Consider the following 22,534-nt stretch of genomic DNA (forward strand, 5'->3'; position numbering starts at 1 on the left):
GAGTTTAGTTACCTCTGTTTAACTTTTCATATTGTTGATTTTAAAGCTACTCTAATTTTGATCATATGTGAATGTTAACCAGACTACGTGGGCACATGAGAATTTGCCTATGTACATTTTCACTAAATTCACACCCGGGAACTCGAGATCAGAGTCTCCGTACTCAAGTGCCAATTTTCAGGACATGGCAGACCCATAGTCATGATCTGTGGCTGAGATCAGCCCCGACCCATCCACATTGCTAGTGGATTAAGGCTCCTGTTTTTTTTTTTTTTAATTCTTTTTGGGGCCCATGCTCCATTAATGGAATCTTGGGGTCCATTATACGCATTTTCCTGATTTCACGTGGCATCTATATGAATCTAGATTCAGTACTTTTGACTCTTTGTTCTTGGTATTCCCCCAATATACATTGATTAGAAAACAGAGCCTGTCTACCTGTTGACCATTCAGCCAAAAAAAGAACGTACTCAGTCACGCCGTTTTGAACCGCTTAAATAAAAAGAGAATTTCGTTCCTTCTCATTGCAGAAGGCCACAAGCCATGTTCAAACTTCAACATCTCTTCTCATGGCTCTCCTTTTTCATAGCTCTCCTCCATAACTCCCATGCAGACGTAGGCACTGCTGCATTCTACAAGCCTCCCTACCTACGTAAGTAAGACATTAAACAAAAACAGAAATTAAAGAAAGACAATCATCAATATCATCTTACTTCTCATCTGTTTCCATTTTTTCCTTCTGTTTTTCTTTTGTATTTCCTTTCATTTGTGCTACAGCTACAGCTTGCTATGGTAACGACGCGAGTCAGTTCCCGGCGAACAATCTGTTCGCAGCGGCAAGCGAAGGGATATGGGACAATGGAGCGTCTTGTGGGAGGCAATACTTAGTAAGGTGCCTTAGTGCAGCCACACCAAGGAATGCTTGTGTTGTGGGCCAGACAATTCAGGTCAGGATCGTCGATCGAGCGGCTACTTCGGGTTCGCGCCCTTCGGTGTCTGGGACAACAATGGTACTGTCTGTCAATGCATTTGGGATGATCGCGAACGGGTCTCCTACAGAGATCAACATCGAATTTCAACAGTAATCTTCTCTTCTTCCTTCTTCTTCTTAGCTTTCTTGGAAAGAAATGAAAGGAAGAGGAATAGCCAATTGCACATTACTTGTTGTATGGGAGTTCTTGCAAGGAAGTGTTGCAGACGTGTATAAGATCCAGCAGTGGACATCCCCACCCTTGAGTTTTTTAGCATGGCCATCAGATTGTGGGGCCCCCCAGATGGGTGGTCCAGATCATGCACATGTCGCCCTTTTCCCTATTGGAACTCACCAGCAATAAGTCATGTTTTATTAGCATTCCCCCTCTATATGTATATGGTGATTTCATTGTTTCCTTTGGTAGAGATGCATATACAGTAGGGCCTGCCATGGAACCAAGTAAGGCCCTCTCTCCACAGTACACATGGTAGGGGATATATCAATCATGGACCGTCCATCTACTGAGATCTATCATGGTTGATCCATGATTCAAAAACCACCTTCCAGACAATCGTAGCCGTTGCTTTTCTGCATTTCTCAATACTGGATGTCCCCCATTAGCCTGTTTTATTTTCTGCCTTGAAACCAACCGGTGGGATCAATGGATCATCCAAGCCAACTTGATGAATGGTCCAGATTGAATGTGGAGAAAGGGGCTTATTCTGGATGAGCCAGATAATTTCTTATATCTCCCTTTGGTAAAGACATTTACGGTTTAGATTTTCTCTCTAAATTTATTTGCCTTGTAATACTCAAAATGTTATCTATCCTTTTGCAGGGCTTGACTTTTATTTGGATTTGGTTGGAAGATGTACTACTGTTTGATTTTTTTCATTTCAATAAATAAACTTTCACAACCCAAGCTTTCTTTTCTGCGAATATGTTAATTGTATATAACATAGGAACCGTCCAAAAGGTGGTCCACACCATCAAGATCACTTGAAGCTTGAGTGACCATTATTTGACCCGTATAGAATGAATTTATAATCTAATGATCAAGTAGATTCTATGATTATAAGATAATGACCCATTATCATCATTTGAGTACCTCGGATCAAGAACACGATAGAATTGGAAGTGCCCCCACCAGGACCTAGCTAGAGACGGACCATCATTCTAGGGGATATGTGGGGGTCATTGTAATGTATATGTTTTATCCATATTATCCATTCATTTTGATAGATTATTTCAAGACTCAAAGTGGACCACACCATAGTAAGTAGTGGGGATTGAACTCCTATCATTGAAAATTTTCTAATGCTAATTGCCAGTTTTATTTTTTTATTTTTATTTTTTGGTTTAGCTTGGCAGTACACTTCAAAGGTGAGTACGATGGAAAACTTATGTGCTTTCGGAGAGTTTTTATTTTTTCCCTGTTAGCTTGCTAGTACACCCACTGTCGGATCACAAATCACTGTTAGCCACCCGCACCAGTTAATTGATACCAAGACCTCAGTGTTGAAATCAGGTATCTTCCACCCCTTTTAGAGAATCGATGCCAAGACCTCAGTGAAAACCAGGTATCTTCTACTCAATCTACCACTTGAGCCATGGATCTGGGTGTTATCGAAAAGGTTCTTAATTTTCATAGCGTAGCTTAATTGAGCCTTCATTTCTTTTCAAAATAATTAAAAGCTTATATAAAACATATGCATCATGGTGGGCCCCACAAATATTTATACGGTTCATCTGTATCTAGCTACGACCTGGTGGGGGTAGTACCCAATCCACGTCCCTGAGATGGGTGAATCTATCTTATCAAATCACTTGCGACTTTTCTAAGTCAACGGAGTAGCTTATTTGATTAATGGCACATTTATTATATTCTAATATTAATAATATAATTAAAGGCTCCAAATCGGAACTGGATCATTCCCGATTGATCATCCCGAACAAGATGTTGAAGGGTCAGATCATCGGCTGTCCATTGATTTCTTTCTTAAGACGGTGTGGTCTGCCTGATGAATGGACTATTCTGATTTTCGATCCGGATTATCTCCATGGTGTGGCTCCCCTTTTCAACGGATCGGATGTTCTATACAGGTGACAAGTTGGCAGTAGATAAAGCGTTGCATGTGAAAGTTTTTGTATAATGTTGTATGGGAAGATTTTTCCTCGTTGAGATATATCTTTGAATTCAATTTCTTCTAGAATGTGGAATACTTTATTAGAGAAGTATTTTCTATGGCGATGTTTGGCTGTTATTGTTGGTTGCACGTGACAAGAATGCATGTGAAATTGTATGTGCGGCCCCACGTGTGAAGGATCCAAACGGATCATCAGATGGACCCCACTGAGTAGATGCTTTATTTACAAAATTGGCCTGGTTGATTAGCAGGTGGAGCCATTCCTGTACAAAATAAATCGACGGCTATGAGAAATTGACCGACGGTCCAAATTTACACCATGTTAGGCCCATCTGATGATCAATCGGCCGGATCTGATGATCAGATGGGTCAGATTTTCTAGACTATCAGGGTCGGGTCCACTTGAAGAACGGCTTGGATGATGCACACTTGTGCGGTGGTGCCACGTGTGACAGGCAAGAGTAAAAAAGATGTGCACCACCCTCATATGTTCCCATGGTGACGATGCGATGGTGTCGTTCCTCTCTCTTGAATGGACGCAGATCCGGTGGATCCCGGATCTATGAATGTGGAGCCCACTTGGATCTATATATTTTATATCCATGCCGTTCATCCATTTTTCTAGCTTATTTTAGTACATGAACTCAAAAATAAAGCAGATACAAATCTCATATGGACCACACCATGGGAAGGAGTGATTATTGAACTTCCACCATTAAGAACTTCTGGGGGCCACAAAAGTTTTTGGATCAAGTTGATATTTATGTTTTCCCTTCATCCAGGTCTGTGTGGATTTATCAACAGGTTGGATGGAAAATAAACATTAATAAGGGCCCTAGAAAGTTTTTAATGGTAGGCCTTCAATCACCACTGTTTCCTGTAGTGTGGTCCACCTGAGATTTGGAGGTGCTTCATTTTTTGGCATATGCACTAAATGAGATGGAAAAACGAGTGGACGGCGTGGATATAAAGTACATCCATCTTGCTCGGCTCCATAGTCACGGATCTGCCCTCCTCGGGAACCGAAGAATCTGGGGACCGTCTCCCTTGTCCCCTTATGCTAGTCAAACAAAACATTACTGTAGCTCGAGGGCAAGGGGCTGTCTGCGGTCAAAAGAGATGTCCTTGGTAAATCCACTCTGTCCATATGTTTGGAAAGACCACGATAGAATATTATTCTAAAACTCAGGCATATCCAAAACTTAGGTGGCCCACAACAATAAAACAGTGGGAACAGCAACTTCCACTGTTGAAACTTTCCTGGAGCTGACCATGATGTTTATATGCCATCCAAACCGTTCATAGAATTATTACCACTCAGAGAAACTGTATGAACAAATATCATCCTGATAAGAAACTGCTATCACCACCACGCATTCAATCCCCAATGTTTTGTGTGTTATGGCCCACATGAATTTTGGATCTTCCTAATTTGTAGAATCCTGTTCTACTGTGCTCTTTCAAAACAGATGGACGGAGTAGATTTGTCACGGATATCATTATTGCCCCACACAGCCCCCGGCACAGAGATATCTCCGGTTCTCATCAATCCAAGACTCCTGTAATAGCTCACCACCATCTTGAAAATGGTGGTGACTCTTGAACCGTACACGTGGCATGGTTTTACGTCAATCCATACTGTCCAAACCCATCTGATTTGCTCTTTGAATGCTATTCAACTTTTGACCATCCATTCTATCAGCACCAATTGGAAGGTTAGGATTTCTTAGTAAGTTCAATTTCATCCACAATGGCCATTAATAGAGTAGAATAGCAGAAAAAGATTCATCTAGCCTACCCACTTAGTTGGGATGAGGTTAGATGATGATTTTTTATCCACAAGGGGCCCATAACTTGATGGCCTGAATGACTTCAAATGAGTGCCATATATAAGGAGATGAGTCCTCGCGATCTTCAAAATGGTGGTAAATCATCATAGAAATCCAGCCGTTGAAATCAATGTGTTTTCCTCTGGTGTTTGCAAGTGGGCTAGAACAATATCAAAATTCAATGGTAGGTTTGATGAACTCATTAAAAGCCATGAAAAATGTACCATTTCCAACCAAACCATGTCTGTCAAAACCTATTCAAATCGTTGAAGATTTAATTAATAGTGTCCATGTCACAGTGGTTAGACCCACCTAGACATTATCTTGTGAGCTACCATTGTCAAAGCATTTAAAACTCGGGGCTTGACCCATTCCTGTGGGCGGTTCTGTTCTAACTAGTCCAGATGGTAGATAACCAGTTCGACTTCTAGGGGGTTGTTTGGATGCCTGAAAAGTCCTGAGTTATAAAGGGATTACAGGTAATCTAATTACATGAGTTATTTGGATGTACATATTTACTTGTAAAGGCTTCATTGGCTGTAAACATATCATAGCTTTTAGCTGTAATTTGAAATTGGGTAAAAAGCTATGTTCCATGCTACGGTTAAAGTCTTTACAACTAAAAAGGTATTATACATGTTAGAACACAATGGTTGATATACACTCATGATATGTGGGGCCCACCATAATGTGTATGGCACATCCAATCTATCCAATATATATTTCCCTTGATGCTCTCCTCTGGCTCTAAAAAACAGCCATCCATTATCAAATAGACCACAGGAAGGAACAATGGGACGTCCATTATTGGAAACTACTATATTACATTTGGGGGCTACTGTGATGGATGGAGGACATTCAATCAATTTAGTGTGTGCATGCTTTAATTCTCTCTTAAAACCCTAAAATAATCAAGTCTTTTTATATGATTTACAAATTTTGGACGGCTCTGCCTAAGCTCTAAAGTATGAAAAACTATTTTATTCATTGTAAATACTTTACAAGCTAGCCAAACATATAATCTATTTACTTGTAAATAGATTATCACTTAAAAGCGAAGTGGAATAGCATATAAGCTAATTACACTTAAAATTCTTTTCAGGTGTAATGTGTTTACGACTAAAAAAATTGCAAACATCCAAACGACCCCTAAAACTTACTGGCTAGTCCCTAAACTCGGCTGAGTCAACTCAAATCGCCAAGATTTCGAGCTGATTCAATGGTAAACTTGAATCTTAGAGTACCTTGGCCCTGACTTAAGAAGACTCATCAAATCGACCAACTAACTCAGTCAACTCAATGCAACTCGGTGTGACTCTGAATGAGTCACTTTCCTTGTCAAGGGTCCTTTTAAGCCCATGACCTCTGCTAATGGTGCAATACGCCCAATTGTAGAGCTATGCAATCAGCTGTTGCTTGGTTTTTCGTTTATAAGACATACTAAGATAATTGATTTAAATATTACTTCCTAGTCTTACTATTTTTAGTTTATTGATACTAACTACCGAGTTGAGTTGGGTCAATGAGCCTTTGAGTGGACCCAACCTGAATGAACATTGATCAAGTCGAGTTTTTGGGTTTTTAAACTATGGTATAAGCAACTAAACCAATGTATTGTAAATCTTGCCAATCATTCGGATCTTGTCCAACCCAGATAGATACTTGATCGAAACAATTGGATCAGCTAGGCCAGGTGGTGTAGTCTCTCAAGAGGGGTTTATAGGTGACACATTTCCTTCTTATGTCCAAATCTAGTCCAACCAGCTCCATTCCTAGCTGGAGTCCTGGGCCTTCTTTTTTTCTCTCTTTCTTTTCCTTTGTTTTTTTTTTTTTTTTTTTTATTCCTTATCTTTCTTTCTTTGTTTTTACTTTTTACTTTTTTTTTTTCTTTTTTTAGAGTTTTATCTTTTATTTATTTGTAATATTTTTGGATTCTATATATTAAAGTTCAGGCCGAAGGTTTGACTAAAAATGCCCCGCCCGCCAAGCAGCTTCATTTATTCTTTGAGTCTTTGAGTCTCATTAAGATCTTTTTGGTCGCTCCCTGTAGCTATCGAAAGTCTTTTACGTCAATAATATGTGACAATTATGTGGTCAATCGATGGATGGTTGGCTTTGAGTGTCCGTGTGCTTTTAAGAGAGTCATTTTTCTTTCTTACTAATTTTCAAAAATAAATAAATTTAATTTGACCATATTAGTCCGAGTTTTAAAACACCAAGTAAAACCAATGTTTTAAAAGTTGGACCGGATCATCAAACCTTTTCTAGGAGAGTTATTTGATACTCTGGTTGTGATGTTATTGCTTAAATTGTGGGGCCCTCAATACTAACTGACAATCCTAAAATCACATTGGTTCAACCATCCAGTAGATGTCCACCAATATGATAGTTATATGATTAAGTAAGTGTTGGTTTACCATGCATCTAATCTGCGATCCATAAAATATTCCTTACATGATGCATGCATTACACGTCAGCGCTGGCGTATCATCCATCACGCATTGCCGGAGTATCAAAGTTTTCCTTCTTTTTTTTTTAAATTTTAATTATTATACGCCATCCGATGGGACAACCTGCTTAAATTACGATAAGATAACATTAAAGAATTTGAATAAATTAAGTAGCCTGAAACCCCTCATGTGGGTGAATGATGCCTTTCTCATTTGAATGGTAGATTTTAGACTATTGTTGAAGGCTTTTTGTTAATTTGGATGCATGCACGTTCAATATCTTGACTGAAATGTCCTCTCACGTGGCAAAGAAACTTTCCACCGGCCTATTTGGCATGTCGGATTAGGTGGTATGGATTTGGTCCAATATAAACTCTATCCGCATTTCGAAAAGATGGGAATGATTGAATTAATTCAAGTGTCTCATCCAATCCTAAGAGGAGATATGTCGGGACATATGGTGGATTTTAAAATTCACTATCATCTATAAGCCCAAAATGAAAAATATGTTTTGTTCACACTGTCCATCTATATGTGCCCTTTACTCGTAACAATCGGGTTGCATATGCATATAGGTGACTAGAGTTGTGAAATCTGATCCATTGGTTATAATTGCACAGTCCATCAAACAGAAGTTTCACTTAATACAATGATTTCCCGAAAAGAAGAATTTGAATCCAAACTTAGGATTAGATGGTCAAAATACCATATAATCATTTTGCAATAATGGTATTTGTTAGAGTAGATGGCGTGCCTGGAAAATATCTCATGGATTCATCCCATAAGGCAACTCGTGATCTATGAGATATCCTGGTGTCTGGAAAATATCTCATGGATCCACCCCGTAAGGCAACTCGTAATCCATGAGATATTCTGGTGTCCTTAGATAATCTTGCTCCAATTATACATAGTTATAATTAGCCTCACAATATTCACCTACCTTGTATATCTTGTAATATTCACCTACCTTGTATATCTTGTAACAGCCCTCCAAATCAGTGGCTGATTGTTCTCCTCTCAAGTTATTAATAGAAACCGTGCACCTCCATGAGATGCATCGTATTACATCTCATTCTATCTTGGTATCAGAGCTATTACGAGTACATCCACCAAGTCAAGCACTTCATCTTCCTTCTTGTCGCCATTTGTTTCTAACATCACTCGCTTCCTCAACATCAAACTTGACAAAGGTAATTTTTTGGTATGGCATTCCCAGTTCCTTCCCATACTAAAACTCCATGATCTTGAAGGCCTTATCGATGGCACCTCTCCATGTCCAGACCATTTCCTCCCTCCAATAAAGAAGGATACGTTGCCTATCCTCAATCCTAACTACACTAGATGGATCAAAATGGACCAAATGCTCCTCTGCTGGCTCATCTCCTCCCTCACTGAACCGGTCATGGCCCATGTTGTCGGCCTCACCACATCTCGTGATGTGTGGTGTGCTCTGGAGAGGATCTTTGCATCGTCCTCCCGAGCTCGCGTACAGCAACTCAAGTATCAGTTACACACTGTCAAAATGGGTGCTACACCTATATTTGAATACATCCAGTCTGTCAAGTATATTGTGGACAACCTCGCTGCCGTGGCAAATCCCGTCACCGACTCCGACCTCGTGTCCACCCTCCTCAGTGGCCTGTCTCCTGAATATGACTCGTTCGTCACCTCTGTCAACACACGAGTCGACCCTATTTCCTCTGAAGAATTGATCGGCCTCATGCTCAGTCAGGAGATACATCGTGGGCACACCCTCCCCAACCCTGAGTCTACCGGCCTCATCTCTCTTGCATCTGCAGTTCACACTGCTTCACGGACTTCGAGGTTCTTCTCTGCCTCGCCTTCGTCTTCCTTCCGTGGGCATGGTCGAGGATAGGGTCGAGAACACGGTCATGGGCGTGGTCGGTACTCCTCTCTACATCCGACCTCGGGTGGCCCCCAACATCAGACAGCTGGTGGTCGCCCGCAGTGCCAGATCTGCAACCGGTTCGGCCATTATGCCAACCACTGCTACAACCGCTATGATGAAGCCACCCCGCCTTCCAACCCGACTGCTCTCATGCACTCGGTCGGTAGCAGTAGCTCCTCTGATCCTAACTGGTATATTGACTCTGGTGTTACACATCACTTGACTGCTGATATGGCGAACCTGACAATTCTGACTGAGTATCATGGCCCTGACAAGATTCGCATGGGTAATGGGACAGGTCTGCCTATCCATTCTACTGGTTATTCTATTCTGAGTTTTCCATCTTCCTCCTTTGCTTTACATAACCTCTTGTTCGTTCCCAATATCACTAAGAATCTTCTCTCTGTTAGTCGTTTCATTGTTTATAATAAAGTCTTACTTGAATTTCATCCTGACTTTTGTCTTGTCAAGGATCTCTCCACCCGAAAAACTCTACTGCGAGGACACCTTAAGAACGGTCTATATGCCTTCTCTCTGGGGGACAAGAGTCTTGTTGCTTCTCCTCAAGCTCCTCTTGGTGAACGTGTCTCTTCCTCAGTATGGCACGAGCGCCTTGGTCATCCGACTAGTCGCATTGTCTCCAGTCTACTCTCTCAACATAAGCTTCCCTCTCTTCCTAATCGTGGGGGTCATTCGGTTTGTGCTGTCTGTCAGCAAGGGAAGAGCCATCGTTTACCTTTTTCCTCTTCATCTTCGGTTGTTATTGCTCCTCTAGAACTTATTCATTCAGATCTCTGGAGTCCATCTCATGTACCTTCTGTAAGTGGTCATCGCTACTACGTTAGCTTTGTTGATCACTACAGCAAATATGTTTGGCTTTACCCATTAATGAATAAATGCGAAACTTTTTCAGTTTTTGTCGCTTTCAAAAATTATATTGAAAAATTCTTAGGTCATTCAATAAAGGTCCTGCATACTGATAGTGGTGGTGAATTCCTAAAATTTAAATCATTTCTTTCTTCTCATGGTATTATTCATTGTGTTTCCTGCCCACACACTAGTGCCCAAAATGGAACTGTGGAATGGAAGCATCGTCATCTCGTTGAGACTAGCTTGACCCTCCTCGCTTAGTCCCATGAACCTTTCTCTTATTGGCCATATGCTTTTCATACTACATCTTTCCTTATCAACCGAATGTCAACCATAGTCCTACACAACTTTTCCCCTCTCCAAAAATTATTTCAGAAATCGCCTAATTAACTTTCCTTAAGGGTGTTTGTTTGTGCTTGCTACCCTCATCTTCGCCCCTACAATCCACATAAATTTGACTTTCGCTCTATGCAATGCGTCTTCTTAGGGTACTCCGCATCCCACAAAGGTTACCAGTGCTTACATATCCCCATTGGGTGTGTGTACATCTCCCGGGATGTTGTCTTTGATGAATGCACCTTCCCATTCCTTGGCCTCACGCCTAACCTCTCTTCTCCACTGTCCTCATCCCAATCACCAATTCTAATTTCCATTGGTCCCCTGCCTGTCCCAGACTCCTTTCTATCTGTTACACCAGCGCCCCCTATTGGTCCAGTAGATCCCTATGTCTCTCCACCTTCTCACCAGTCCCTCCCTAATCCTTGTATCAGTAGTTCATCCACTTCATCTCTTGATCCCCCTTCCAATACTACTCCCTCCTCGGTATCTCCATCCCCTGTGGTTCCTACTAGTCCACCTCTCATCCGAAATCATCCAATGATCACCAGGACTCAGGATAACACAAGAACACCTAAAGTTTGGCTTGCCACCCGGTACCCACTGCCCACTTGTCTCATGAATGATCTGCACACCTCGCCCGTCGAACCCACCTGTTTCACACAAGCAAACTGTGATCCTCGATGGCGTCAGGCCATGGACACCGAGATTAATGCTCTATTCCAAAATGGTACCTGGTCTCTTGTTCCCTACCATCATGATATGAACCTCGTTGGTTGCAAGTGGGTCTTCAAGTTGAAACACAACCCGGATGGTTCAGTGAACAGGTACAAGGAGCGTCTTGTGGCCAAGGGGTTTCACCAAAAACCGGGACTTGACTATGGAGAAACGTTCAGCCCTGTCATTAAACCAACCACCGTTCGAACTGTCTGCAGCCTTGCAGTGTCCAAAGGATGGACCTTGTGCCAACTCGATGTTAATAATGCTTTTTTATGGGGCTTTCTTGTAGTGACCGTGTATATGGTACAACCTTCAGGGTTTGTTGACCCGGCTCGACCCAACCATGTCTGCCGACTTCATCGCAGCATTTATGGCCTCAAACAGGCCCCGCGGGCCTGGTTCTCTCGTCTCAGTAGTTACTTGGTTCGCATGAGCTTCGTGGGATCTAAGTCTGATACTTCTCTATTTATCCGACGGTCTGGATTCAATCTCCAACTGGTTCTCATCTATGTGGATGACATCATCGTCACAGGGGATAACTCTGACTCAGTCAATCATCTTATTAGGGATCTTGGCCTAGAGTTTTTCCTAAAAGACTTGGGCCCATTTCACTATTTCTTAGGAGTCGAGTGTCACCGTACTTCGGATGGTATGTTCTTATCTCAGCAAAAGTATATTCGCGATCTCTTATTCAAACTAAAGATGGATGGTGTGAAGCCTGTCAACTCTCCCATGGCCATGTCCTGCAAGCTATCAAAGTTTGGAGGTACTCCCTTGTCCGATCCTTTCCTCTTTCGAAGTACTGTTGGAGCCCTTCAATACCTCAGTTTCACTCGACCAGACATTGCCTTCTCCGTCAATAAGGTCGCCCAGTTCATGCAATCTCCTACAGAGGATCACTGGTGCTCGGTCAAGAAGATTCTCCGTTATCCCAAATCTACTATTACACGTGGTCTTTATTTCTCCTCTCAGTCCACATTAGGTCTTACAGCCTATACTGATGCAGACTGAGCCGGATCTATTGATGATCGAAAATTCACTAATGGGTATTGTGTTTTTCTTGGCAAAAATCTTATTTCCTGGAGTTTAAAGAAACAATCTACAGTGGCACGATCTAGCACCGAAGTCGAATACCAGGGAGTTGCTAATGTAGCCGCCGAAGTTCTCTGGCTTCAGTCTCTCCTTCGTGAGTTAGGACTCCCCATATCCACTCCTATAATGCTTTGTGATAACCTTGGAGCAACTTATCTATCGGTCAATCCTGTATGTCACACTCGGTCGAAACATGTTGAGATCGATGTTCATTTTGTCCATAATCATGTGACCAATGGAGCCTTTAATGTCCGGTTCGTCTCCACTGAAGACCAACTTGCTGATGTACTCACTAAACCGTTAAGTTCCGCCCGTTTCTCTCTTCTCAAGTCTAAGCTCTCGGTTCTTTCAGAATCGTTACACTTGCGGGGGGGTGTTAGAGTAGATGGCATGCCTAGAAACTATCTCATGGATTCACCCCATAAGGTAACTCATGATCCATAAGATATCCTGGTGTCTGGAAAATATCTCATGGATCCACCCCATAAGGCAACTCATAATCCATGAGATATTCTGGTGTCCTTAGATAATCTTGCTCCAATTATACATAGTTATAATTAGCCTCACAATATTCACCTATCTTGTATATCTTGTAATATTCACCTACCTTGTATATCTTGTAACAGCCCTCTAAATTAGTGGCTGATTGTTCTCCTCTCAAGTTATTAATAGAAACCGTGCACCTCCATGAGATGCATCGGATTACATCTCATTCTATCCGTGTTAATTTCACCTAATGCAATTTTGATACCATTTAATCCTGCATTCCAAACAGACCCTAAGGTAATCAAAATATGTTATAGTGATTGTTTGGGGTGAAGGGTTTGGTGTAGGAATTTGGGAAATTCATAGATTTCAAATCTTCCTTATTGGTTTTTTATCATAGAGGTTCAAATTCATTGATTTTTCATACCATTGCCCCATAATAAAAATGGGACCCCCAAAAATTATGCTGATTCAACTATCAAGTGGGTCATAAAAAATTATGCTGATTCAACCATCAAGTGGGCCATCATGTGAATTTCAAGATTTTTGGATGATTGTCAATTGTTTTGTTGTGTGAACCAAACATAGTTTGGAATATTTGGTAGATGAGTAATTATATTTTAGTCATCTTGATCTCTAGTACATAGCTTCTAGCAACAAGAATTCATTATTTATTAAAATCTGGAATAGAAAAATGTGCAGAGAAAACAAAGCAAACAACAAGAAAGAGTTCGTGACATGTTTAAAATAATAAAGACAATAACATTAATTCTAGTGTTTGGCTTGCAACCTCACCGGCAATTATTTAAAGATTCATCCCATACTAAGACCTTAAAGCTCATAGCTTGCCGGCTTCATATTTAAACAAAGGAAAAATGATACAATACGGCATGTCGCGCCATGTTATGTTACATATCTAATAAGAATGTTATAGCTTATGTTCGATGTGGAAAGAGGGAGAAGCAGGTTATGGGATGAGCCCATTTCCCCTCCCAAAATCCAATACGGATATCATTTTTCATATAAGAATCCTTCATGAACAATGGTTTTAGGCAGTGTGTAAAACACCCAAGCTTTGTGGGGCCTACTATGTTGTATGTATTGTTAGACATAATTTGTAGATTAATGGACCATTCTATGTATCAATGATAGAGATCATAATCACAAAGTAACAATCGTACTTGTGAAGCCATTCATGTCTTGGTGAGAAATTGTTTGGATCTTCTGCACCTTAGGAGTCTCCACATGATTAAGAGTTCTAAGCCCATCCAAATTGATGTGGGATAGGGAACACGGTCTATATGGAACCACTACAGACCTATTTATAACAATCACACATATAATGGGGCCACTGGTATATTCATCAATTTTTTTTAGCTTTTCTACTTTTATAAGTTGCCGAAGAGAAACACCAAGAGAGATGAAAGAGAGGAGAAACTGATAAGAATGTTGTTTATCAAACATATTTATTTGCTTAATACGTAAAAAGTAAGATAAGCTACTTAAGGCATAAGTAGATTATTTTAAGTAACTTACTATCCAAATGCCCCCTTAATGATTTTGATGATGGAGCTGTGTATTTAGTGGTTTAAGTACTGGTTTTCAATGATGGTGATTGTCACTATGGCGCCTATGGTTTGCATGGTGTGGATGCCCCGCAAGTACAAGTGGAAACCCACTTAATGAGCGGATAAGCCTGATTTTCGGGATCAGTGGGGTTTATTGTCTGCATGGTGGAGATGTCCCGACGATGTAGATGTCTCACAAGTAGAGGTGGAGCCCACATGATGAGTGGATTTGCTGATTTTTGCCAATGGGGATCGTCATTGTGGGGCCCATCGTTTGCATGGTGCGGATGTCCCACAATCACACATGGGAATCACCTTATGTACGCATTATATATGCTTACTGACCACAGGAATAGTGGTGATTGAATGCTCACCATTAAGGCCCACCCTAATGTTTATTTGCCATGTAGTACCTTAATAAGGTCACAATGAGCAGGATGAAGGGAAAACACAAATATCTGATTAATCCAAAACTTTTGTGGCTCATAAGAAGTCTTTAATTTAATAGATAGTCACCACAATTTCCTCTAATATGGTTGACTTAAGATTTGATTTGCTTCATGTTATAGCCACACACCTTAAAATAAGCTGGAAAAACAGCGAATGGAAAGAGTAGATATACAACACGTTTATCAAGGTGGGATTATGCAAGGCCGTGTAGGTGAAGCGTCATGCATCTGTTTAGTTGTGCTGTCCATCTATTTTCTTATATCATTTTAGGGCTTGTTTAGGAGCGGATTTGAAACCCCCTGGATTCAGAAAGGATTTGAAACCCCCTGGATTTGCAATCTTCCCAGTGTGTTTGGCACCCTTGAGTGTGAATCAACTTTAATCCAAAAGTACCCATGCATGGTATATTTACAGGGGTTTGAATTTAATTACTAAATCAACTTTAATATCTCTAATTAGTGAGATATGTAATTTTTGACACAATGGTTGTGATAGGCCCACTAAAATATTTGCCTGAAAATGATGAAATTCTAAGTCTCAGATGGGCCGCAAGCACAAGATCATGTCTGAGTGACTAACCAATGATTTTTAATCGTTGATTAAAATAGAAAATGTTTTAACGGTGCTGGACAATGTTTAGACGGTGCTGATCATCATTAGTGGGCCATGTGCCCAATAGAATAATAATATGGTGACACACGTTTTACACTTGCAACAATTGCAATTATTAGGTGTAATCCAAGCTCTCACCATGGATTGGAAATCCCTGCAAAGAGGGGATTTGAAACCCACCATTACTTTATGCTAGCAAACAACTAGGGGATTTGAAATCCCCTCAAATCTACGGTATCAAACGACCCCTTAAGGCATGAGCCCAAAAATAAGCAAACCCAACACCGAAGTGGACCACACCAAATAGGAAGCTTGGTTGCATTAAATGCAAGAGTCATCTATGGTGTGGTCCACCTAAGTGTGGGATCCGCTTATTTTTTAGCTCATACCTTAAAATAATATAAGAAAATAGATGGATGATGTGGATAAAAACAAATTAGTAATCTCCATGAGACTATGCAAACATATGTATCTTATCCACGCTGTCAACCAGTACTTGCAGTTCATTTTAGGGCATGATCCAAAATTGAAGCATATCCAAAGCTTAAGTGGAACACACTCAAGAAACAACAAAGATAATGATGTCCACCATTAAAACCTTTGTAGGGCCCACAGTAATGTTTATTTGTCATCTAACATGTTTATAAAGTCATACAAACATAGGTGATATGAAAACACAAATAAATATAGGAAAATCGCAGACATCAGCTTAATCCAAAACATCCGTGGTCTTAAGGCAGCTTTCAACAGTAAACATTAATTTTTTTATGGTATGGTAGACTTGAGAATTAAGCTAATGCCCTAAAGTGATCTTTTAAAACAGAGATAGCGTGGATCAAGGTTGACCGCACACAGTTTACTAGGTACGTCATATACAGGTTATTGAGTTATTTAGTACGCAACCGGCCTTCCCCGGCAAGATCGTCCTTAGAAAGGCTAAAAACGTCATTTTCCAAAAGCTGATGAACGTCCTTCATGCCCATCACTTTTTGTCGGTCAAAGTCAAATGGGGCATTTTTCGCCGTACATATCAAAACGTTAATTAAAGAAATGCCTTTTTCGACAAACACCCTGTAAATTACTTTGAACGTTTACTTCTTAGCATGTGCGGGCCGGCACAGGCATAAGATCTAGGCCATCCATACAGTGGATCTTAAAAGTATGTTAAGCATCTAATCTTTAATATATGTGTGTGTGAAGGATCTGTCACGTGGCAGCTTTTTCATGTTTCTCTCTTCCAATAAAATTGGGCCATGTAATACCATGCTGAGATTATAAGACCATCTTAATGCATGTGTTGTGTATTTATATTGTCCAAAAATAAAGTGATCTAAATCTCAAGTGGACCACGCTATCGGAAAAGTGGTGCTTCACCATTAAGATTTTTTTTAGGCAACCAAAGTTTTGCATTAATATTTATATTTTCTATTAATCCAAGTTTATGTGCCCCGCTCTCATGAGAATCTTTTTAGAACTTAATGTTAGCCCAAAATTTGAATAGTACACGTGATAAAGCACCCCATGAAATCCATAGGCCCAACATTTACCTTGATTCAAAATTTTAGTAAATCATAGCAAAAGAAAACAATTTATTTCCTCGATTTACATCTCTCTTTGCTATGGCCACCAGAGTTTTAAATAAGGTTAAAAATTAAAAAAATGGTCCCCAAAAGACCGTTTGGATTTTGGGCCCATGACATGTGTGCAAAGGTATGTACATGTGCAGGTGAGCATGCACGTAACCTTGTCAATATGTTAGATGGTATATAAACACTAGGGTGGGCTTAAAAAGGATTTTAATTACGAGCATTCTGATGTTGCAGTCTACCTGTGATTTAGATTTACTTAATTTTTGGGCTCATGTCCTAAAATGAGCTATGAATGGTATAGAAATACAACATATGCATCAATAGAGCTGGGCAATCCTGACTTGATCCGACGGCCTAAATAGGTGTAGGTTGAGTAGGGTAGTCCAGATCCGAAGGCGTTTCGGGTGGGGTTCGGATCCATACCTACCGGGACCGATCCGATCCGTAATCCGATCCGATCAGATCCGATTCGATCCGATCCGACCCGATCCGAAGCAGATGAACCACATGCATTTTCATGGTGGGCCCAACAGAGTTTACTCAGTACCAGATTTGCTGATGTACCACACACCAGCTATATAGCTGCTATAGGTACGTGTCGTGTGCGAAGAGAGTGCCAGGAGAGGGATTGGCTACTGCCCCTGACACCAGCCCTGTGGCTGGTGGTCAGTGCTCTGTGGGCCCCACCATGATGTATGTGTTTCATCCATTCCGTTCATCCATTTTATAGATCATTTTAGGGCTTTATATAAAATTAAAAAAAAATTATAGTGATATAAATCTCAAGTGGACCACACCACAGGAAAACAATAATGATTGGATATCCACCATTATAATCCTCCTAAGGCCTACTATACTATTTATTTGACATCTAATCTGTTGATTAGGTCATAAGGACCCAGGTGAAGGGAAACAATAAATATTACCTTGATCAAAAACTTTTATGGCTTACAAAACATTTTTAATGGTCAATGTTCATTCAACGCTGTTTTCTATAATGTGGTCCACTTGAGATTTCGATATATACCTCATTTTTTTTCTCATAACATAAAATGATCTATAAAAATAGATGGAGGGCATCGATGAAACACATACATCATGGTGGGGCCCACAGAGCAACGACGGCTGGTGGTAAGGGGAGTAGCCAATCCGTTTCCAGTACAGCTATAGTGGCATCTGGCCTTCTCGAGCTCCCAGTTGTATGAATGGTTCAAAGGAAATCAAAGTTATATGGGCCCCACAGTGATGTATTTATTATATCTACACCGTTCATATATTTTTAGAGATCATTATAGATCATTATTCAAAAAATGAATAATATCCAAAGATCATCTGGACCGCACCACAAATAGTAGCAAAGAATGATTTTCACTGTTAAACCATTGTGTGGTCCAGTTGATAGTTAGATCTGTCTTATTTTTCGTCTCAAGCCTTAAGACGAGCGGTTTGGATATAACACATACCTTATAATTAGACCTACAGAACTCGCTAACGTGGATTAAGAATTCACTTTGTGCAGGCTGTTCATGCGTGAAAGGCAAGTAACTATGATTTTGTGCAGTTCACCTCAAAAGTTTGATAAAAACGTGTATATGGTAGACTGAAAGTTCTTTCAGAGCTATGTGGGGCCCACCTTGATGTATATATTATATCTAAGTCATTCATCCATTTTGACATATTATTTTAGGCATTGAGCACAAAAACGATGTATATTAAAGGTTGAAGTAGACCACACCACATGAAACAATTTGATTAAATTCATACAATCCGAATCATACCCAACCCGATCTGACTCGGTTTTTCTGACTGAGTCGAACTCGGTTCGGGTCAGGCCAACCATGCATTGGATCGGTCCGAATCAAGTAACCTGGATTCGCTCTCGGATCGGATTGAGTTCGGGTCAAGCCATTGGGATTTCGAATCAACTCAAGTTGGACCTAATCCGATCTGATCCAGACCAATGCCCAGCTCTATGCATCAAGGTGGGCTTCGTGGTCACAGTTTGTGAGTTTCCCTCTCCCTAATTCTTCGCAGGGTCATTTCACAAGTATGAATAAGTGTGAATTGGAATCCAAAACATCAATCAAAATCCTCAATTGTATTTGGTAACAAATGCATTGTAATTCTAGAGCATATTCATTCAAATGTGAATTTAATTAAGAAAATCAACTTTAGTGCTTTAAACTAGTATGTTCATGTGATATTTCACAAAATAATTGAAATATTTACTTTAAGTATAAAAATGAGAAAATTCCGATCCTCAAGTAAGCCACAAGCATAGCGATCACAAATAACATGGCTTGCCAATGTTTTTTAACCGTCCATTATATAACCAACATTTAAATAGTGTAAATCATTTTATTGGTGTAATTTAGTCATGCAGCTTATAATTGAATTTTTCTGAGGTATCATAAGTGTGCCACATATATGGTGGATTAATAGTCTAATGACGCACCAATCCACATCAAAATACAGTGATTTCGAAACACACACAAAAAATAAAATAAAATAAAAATAAAAAAATAAAAAATAAAAAATCAATTTTCATTAATTTCATTTTACACCGATTCATATATCTACTAAACATTCTTGAACATTTTTCAATTCAGCCTACGTACTAAGGCCCTGTTTGATTTTTAATTTCCCTGTTAAATACACGGAAATAAGTTACTCCACCTGTTTGAAATTCGCCGGAATTACGTTTCAAAAACCGGTCCATACAAACCCTGTTATTACTGATTTAAATATGTGGGCCCCACCATGATATATGTGAGTTATCCACACCATCCATCCTTTTCAAAAACAAATTTTAAGTCTCTCTCCTTAGCTACACTACTGTTTGTTTAAAATCTACTCTATCCATCAGGTGCGAATCTAGATTTTAGGCCCTCATATCATGTCATCCAACCAACAGCTCAAGTGGGCCACGCGACAGGGATGAATAGGATGGGACACCAATCATAGCTTTGTACGTGGATCCCACCATAGTGTCTATCATCCATCCAACCCGTTCATCAGGTGGACCTCACCAGGACGAACGGACAATCCAAAAATCAGATTGATCCTTTACATTGTTCTTCATTGTGTGGCCCACTCGAGTTTGGGATTGAGCTGATTTTTTCCTGTGTACGGTGAAAATAACAGCAATTATGTGATGGACGGAGTGGACTTCACACAAATATGATGCGAGTGCATGTTCCATCGTATGATGCTTCGCCCCCAAAAATCAAGATGGCCCGGTCACTAACGTACGCCGCAGTGTTCAAACAAACAGGCAGATAAAGAAAACTTGTCTGATCTTCTCAGCCCTACATTTGTTTCTAGTCTATGGCCTACTTAATAAGTGGACCAGACTGATTTTTTTGGACAGTAGTGTACACAGTAAAAGCCACATGATTGACAGTGTGGATCTCGTGTGAACTATTGTAGGAAAATCTCTCCAGTGACACAACAGTCATAGGTGGGCCCCACAGTGGAGGGAGATGGCAGGAAAATGTCACTAATCAACAAAACTGTTCTGGCAACCATCATACTGAAAAAAGATTATATTTGATACTCTGGTAGAGTGTGATGGATGATACACAACCACTTACTATTTACTTAGACATTCCATACATGGCACACCAAGTAATTCAAATTAAACCGTCCAAGTTGTAAGGCCCAGTTCAAAAGTTTGAACTTATTAGCTTATCTAAATATCGGATTGGGGGACATTTATTGGACGGCTAAAAATGGAAAATATCCAACGGTCCTATTTCAACAAACAAGCATCTACCAATCAGAGGTAGGATTGCCCCACCAATAATCTAATTTTACAAGTGTAAGTTAAGAGAGTGGGTTCAACAGTTTTATTGATTTAATTTGAGTTTAATAATTGGCACGCGTGAATGCTCTAACTGCCTGAGCATCAGGTGTCATGCTCTGACAGAGTATTAAATAATTCCTTTATTAAAATGTCCGCAGACGTTCACATGCCACGGCCCACACGCATACCGAAGGACCATGATCTGCGCCATAACATGTGTGTAATTAAAGACCGCCGCCTCATTGGACGCGGTTGCGGTTTGGCTAGTTATCCTGACACTGGCCAGGTGGCTAGTAGTCGGTGCTCTCTGGGCCCCCACCATGATGTATGCGTTTTATCCCCGCCGTTCATTTATTTTTCCAAATCATTTTAGAGCTTACACCCAAAAATGAGGAGGATCTAAATATCAAGCGGACCACATCACAGGAAAACAGTAGTGATTGAATGTCCACCATTAAAAAACTCTTAGAGACTGTTTGGGCGCTTGAAATACGGTGGAATACACCGGATGGAATTATGGCCACCACTGCATTTATAAGTTGCAGTGGATGGTCGGCTGCATTCCGTGTACATGTCTATCCCATGCTCCGCAGATGACCTGTTTGAGTTGTGTGGGATTGCAATCATCACATGGTTAGGGTGCACATGGGTCGGTTTGGTTCGGGTGAAATTGGAACCAAACCGTTCTTAATGGTTCTACGATATTCGAAACCAGAATCGGACCGTTGGCACCCTAGAACCAAACCGGAACCGAACTGTTAAAACCGGTTCGGTTTCAGATCGGTTCCATGGTTCTGGGCTTTTTATAATCCGGCCTAATTGCATGTTTAATTTTATTATCTAGCCCATGTCCATTCATGTTGTGGTCCATTTGATGAATAGTTTAGATATTGTATACGGTGTGCAAAAATACATTTATAAAAATAATTAAATGGTGCATTATAAACAATAAATCATGAGTCAAATATGGAAACAATCAAAGGGTTCTTGGTTTCGTTCTACGGATCGGATCCACGGTTTGGTTCTACGGATCGGTTCATGATTCGGTTCCACATACCCTTAAACCGAGAACCGAACCGATGTAACCGGTTCTTTGATTTTTGAAACCGGAACCGGAACTGTTGCGCTCTAGAACCGGACCAAACTGGACCGTTTGGTCGGTTCCGGTCCAGTTCCACGGTTCTAGCGGTTCAATGTGCACCCCTACTCATATGGGTTTGTTTGGATTTCGTACGGGATTGAAGTGGATTCAAGAAACTGATATGAAGATGGAGTTATGCAATCTCCAAATCGGACGGTCAAATATCTCATCAACACTAAATTGACGGAAGTTGATATGAAGCTCCTTAACTCCTTTCGCTACTGCAAATTGGACCCATTTCTCAGCATCTGACAGTTCTGGTGAAAAGAGAAACATCTGAATCTCCTTGGCTTTGTGGAGTTGTAGATATTGATTAACAGCAGCCACAAATTCTCCTGGGGTTTTGCTAGCCATGAATTCGGGACCAAAGTCTAGAGAAGTGGAATAAGCCCAGATGGGTTTCCACAAGTTTCTCCATCTCCTTGAAAGAATGCTAGTTCTTATGATGAATTTCATCGGCATCATGGAAATTATGTAATGAAGGACAGCATCGGGTGATTGGCTGATTCTGTCATTGGTTTTCTCCGTAGCTTTCTTTTTCAAACTGACGCTGAAAT

The 22,534-nt window shown here is 40.4% G+C and overlaps 2 protein-coding genes across 2 annotated transcripts; both read left to right on the plus strand.

Annotated features, from left to right (window-relative positions):
• The first annotated feature begins 489 nt into the window (after window positions 1–489).
• LOC131223260 (EG45-like domain containing protein) lies at window positions 490–2,207 on the plus strand. The gene is made up of 3 exons (XM_058218604.1): window positions 490–652; window positions 778–1,081; window positions 1,812–2,207. The coding sequence occupies exons 1-3, from the start codon at window positions 544–546 to the stop codon at window positions 1,816–1,818; spliced, it is 420 nt and encodes a 139-aa protein (XP_058074587.1). The 5' UTR covers window positions 490–543; the 3' UTR covers window positions 1,819–2,207.
• A 6,543-nt stretch (window positions 2,208–8,750) lies between these two features.
• LOC131224165 (uncharacterized) lies at window positions 8,751–9,275 on the plus strand. The gene has a single exon (XM_058219707.1). The coding sequence runs from the start codon at window positions 8,751–8,753 to the stop codon at window positions 9,273–9,275; it is 525 nt and encodes a 174-aa protein (XP_058075690.1).
• The last annotated feature ends 13,259 nt before the right edge of the window (window positions 9,276–22,534 follow it).

The sequence above is a fragment of the Magnolia sinica genome, chromosome 13 (genome assembly GCF_029962835.1).
Source record: "Magnolia sinica isolate HGM2019 chromosome 13, MsV1, whole genome shotgun sequence".
NCBI lineage: Eukaryota > Viridiplantae > Streptophyta > Magnoliopsida > Magnoliales > Magnoliaceae > Magnolia > Magnolia sinica.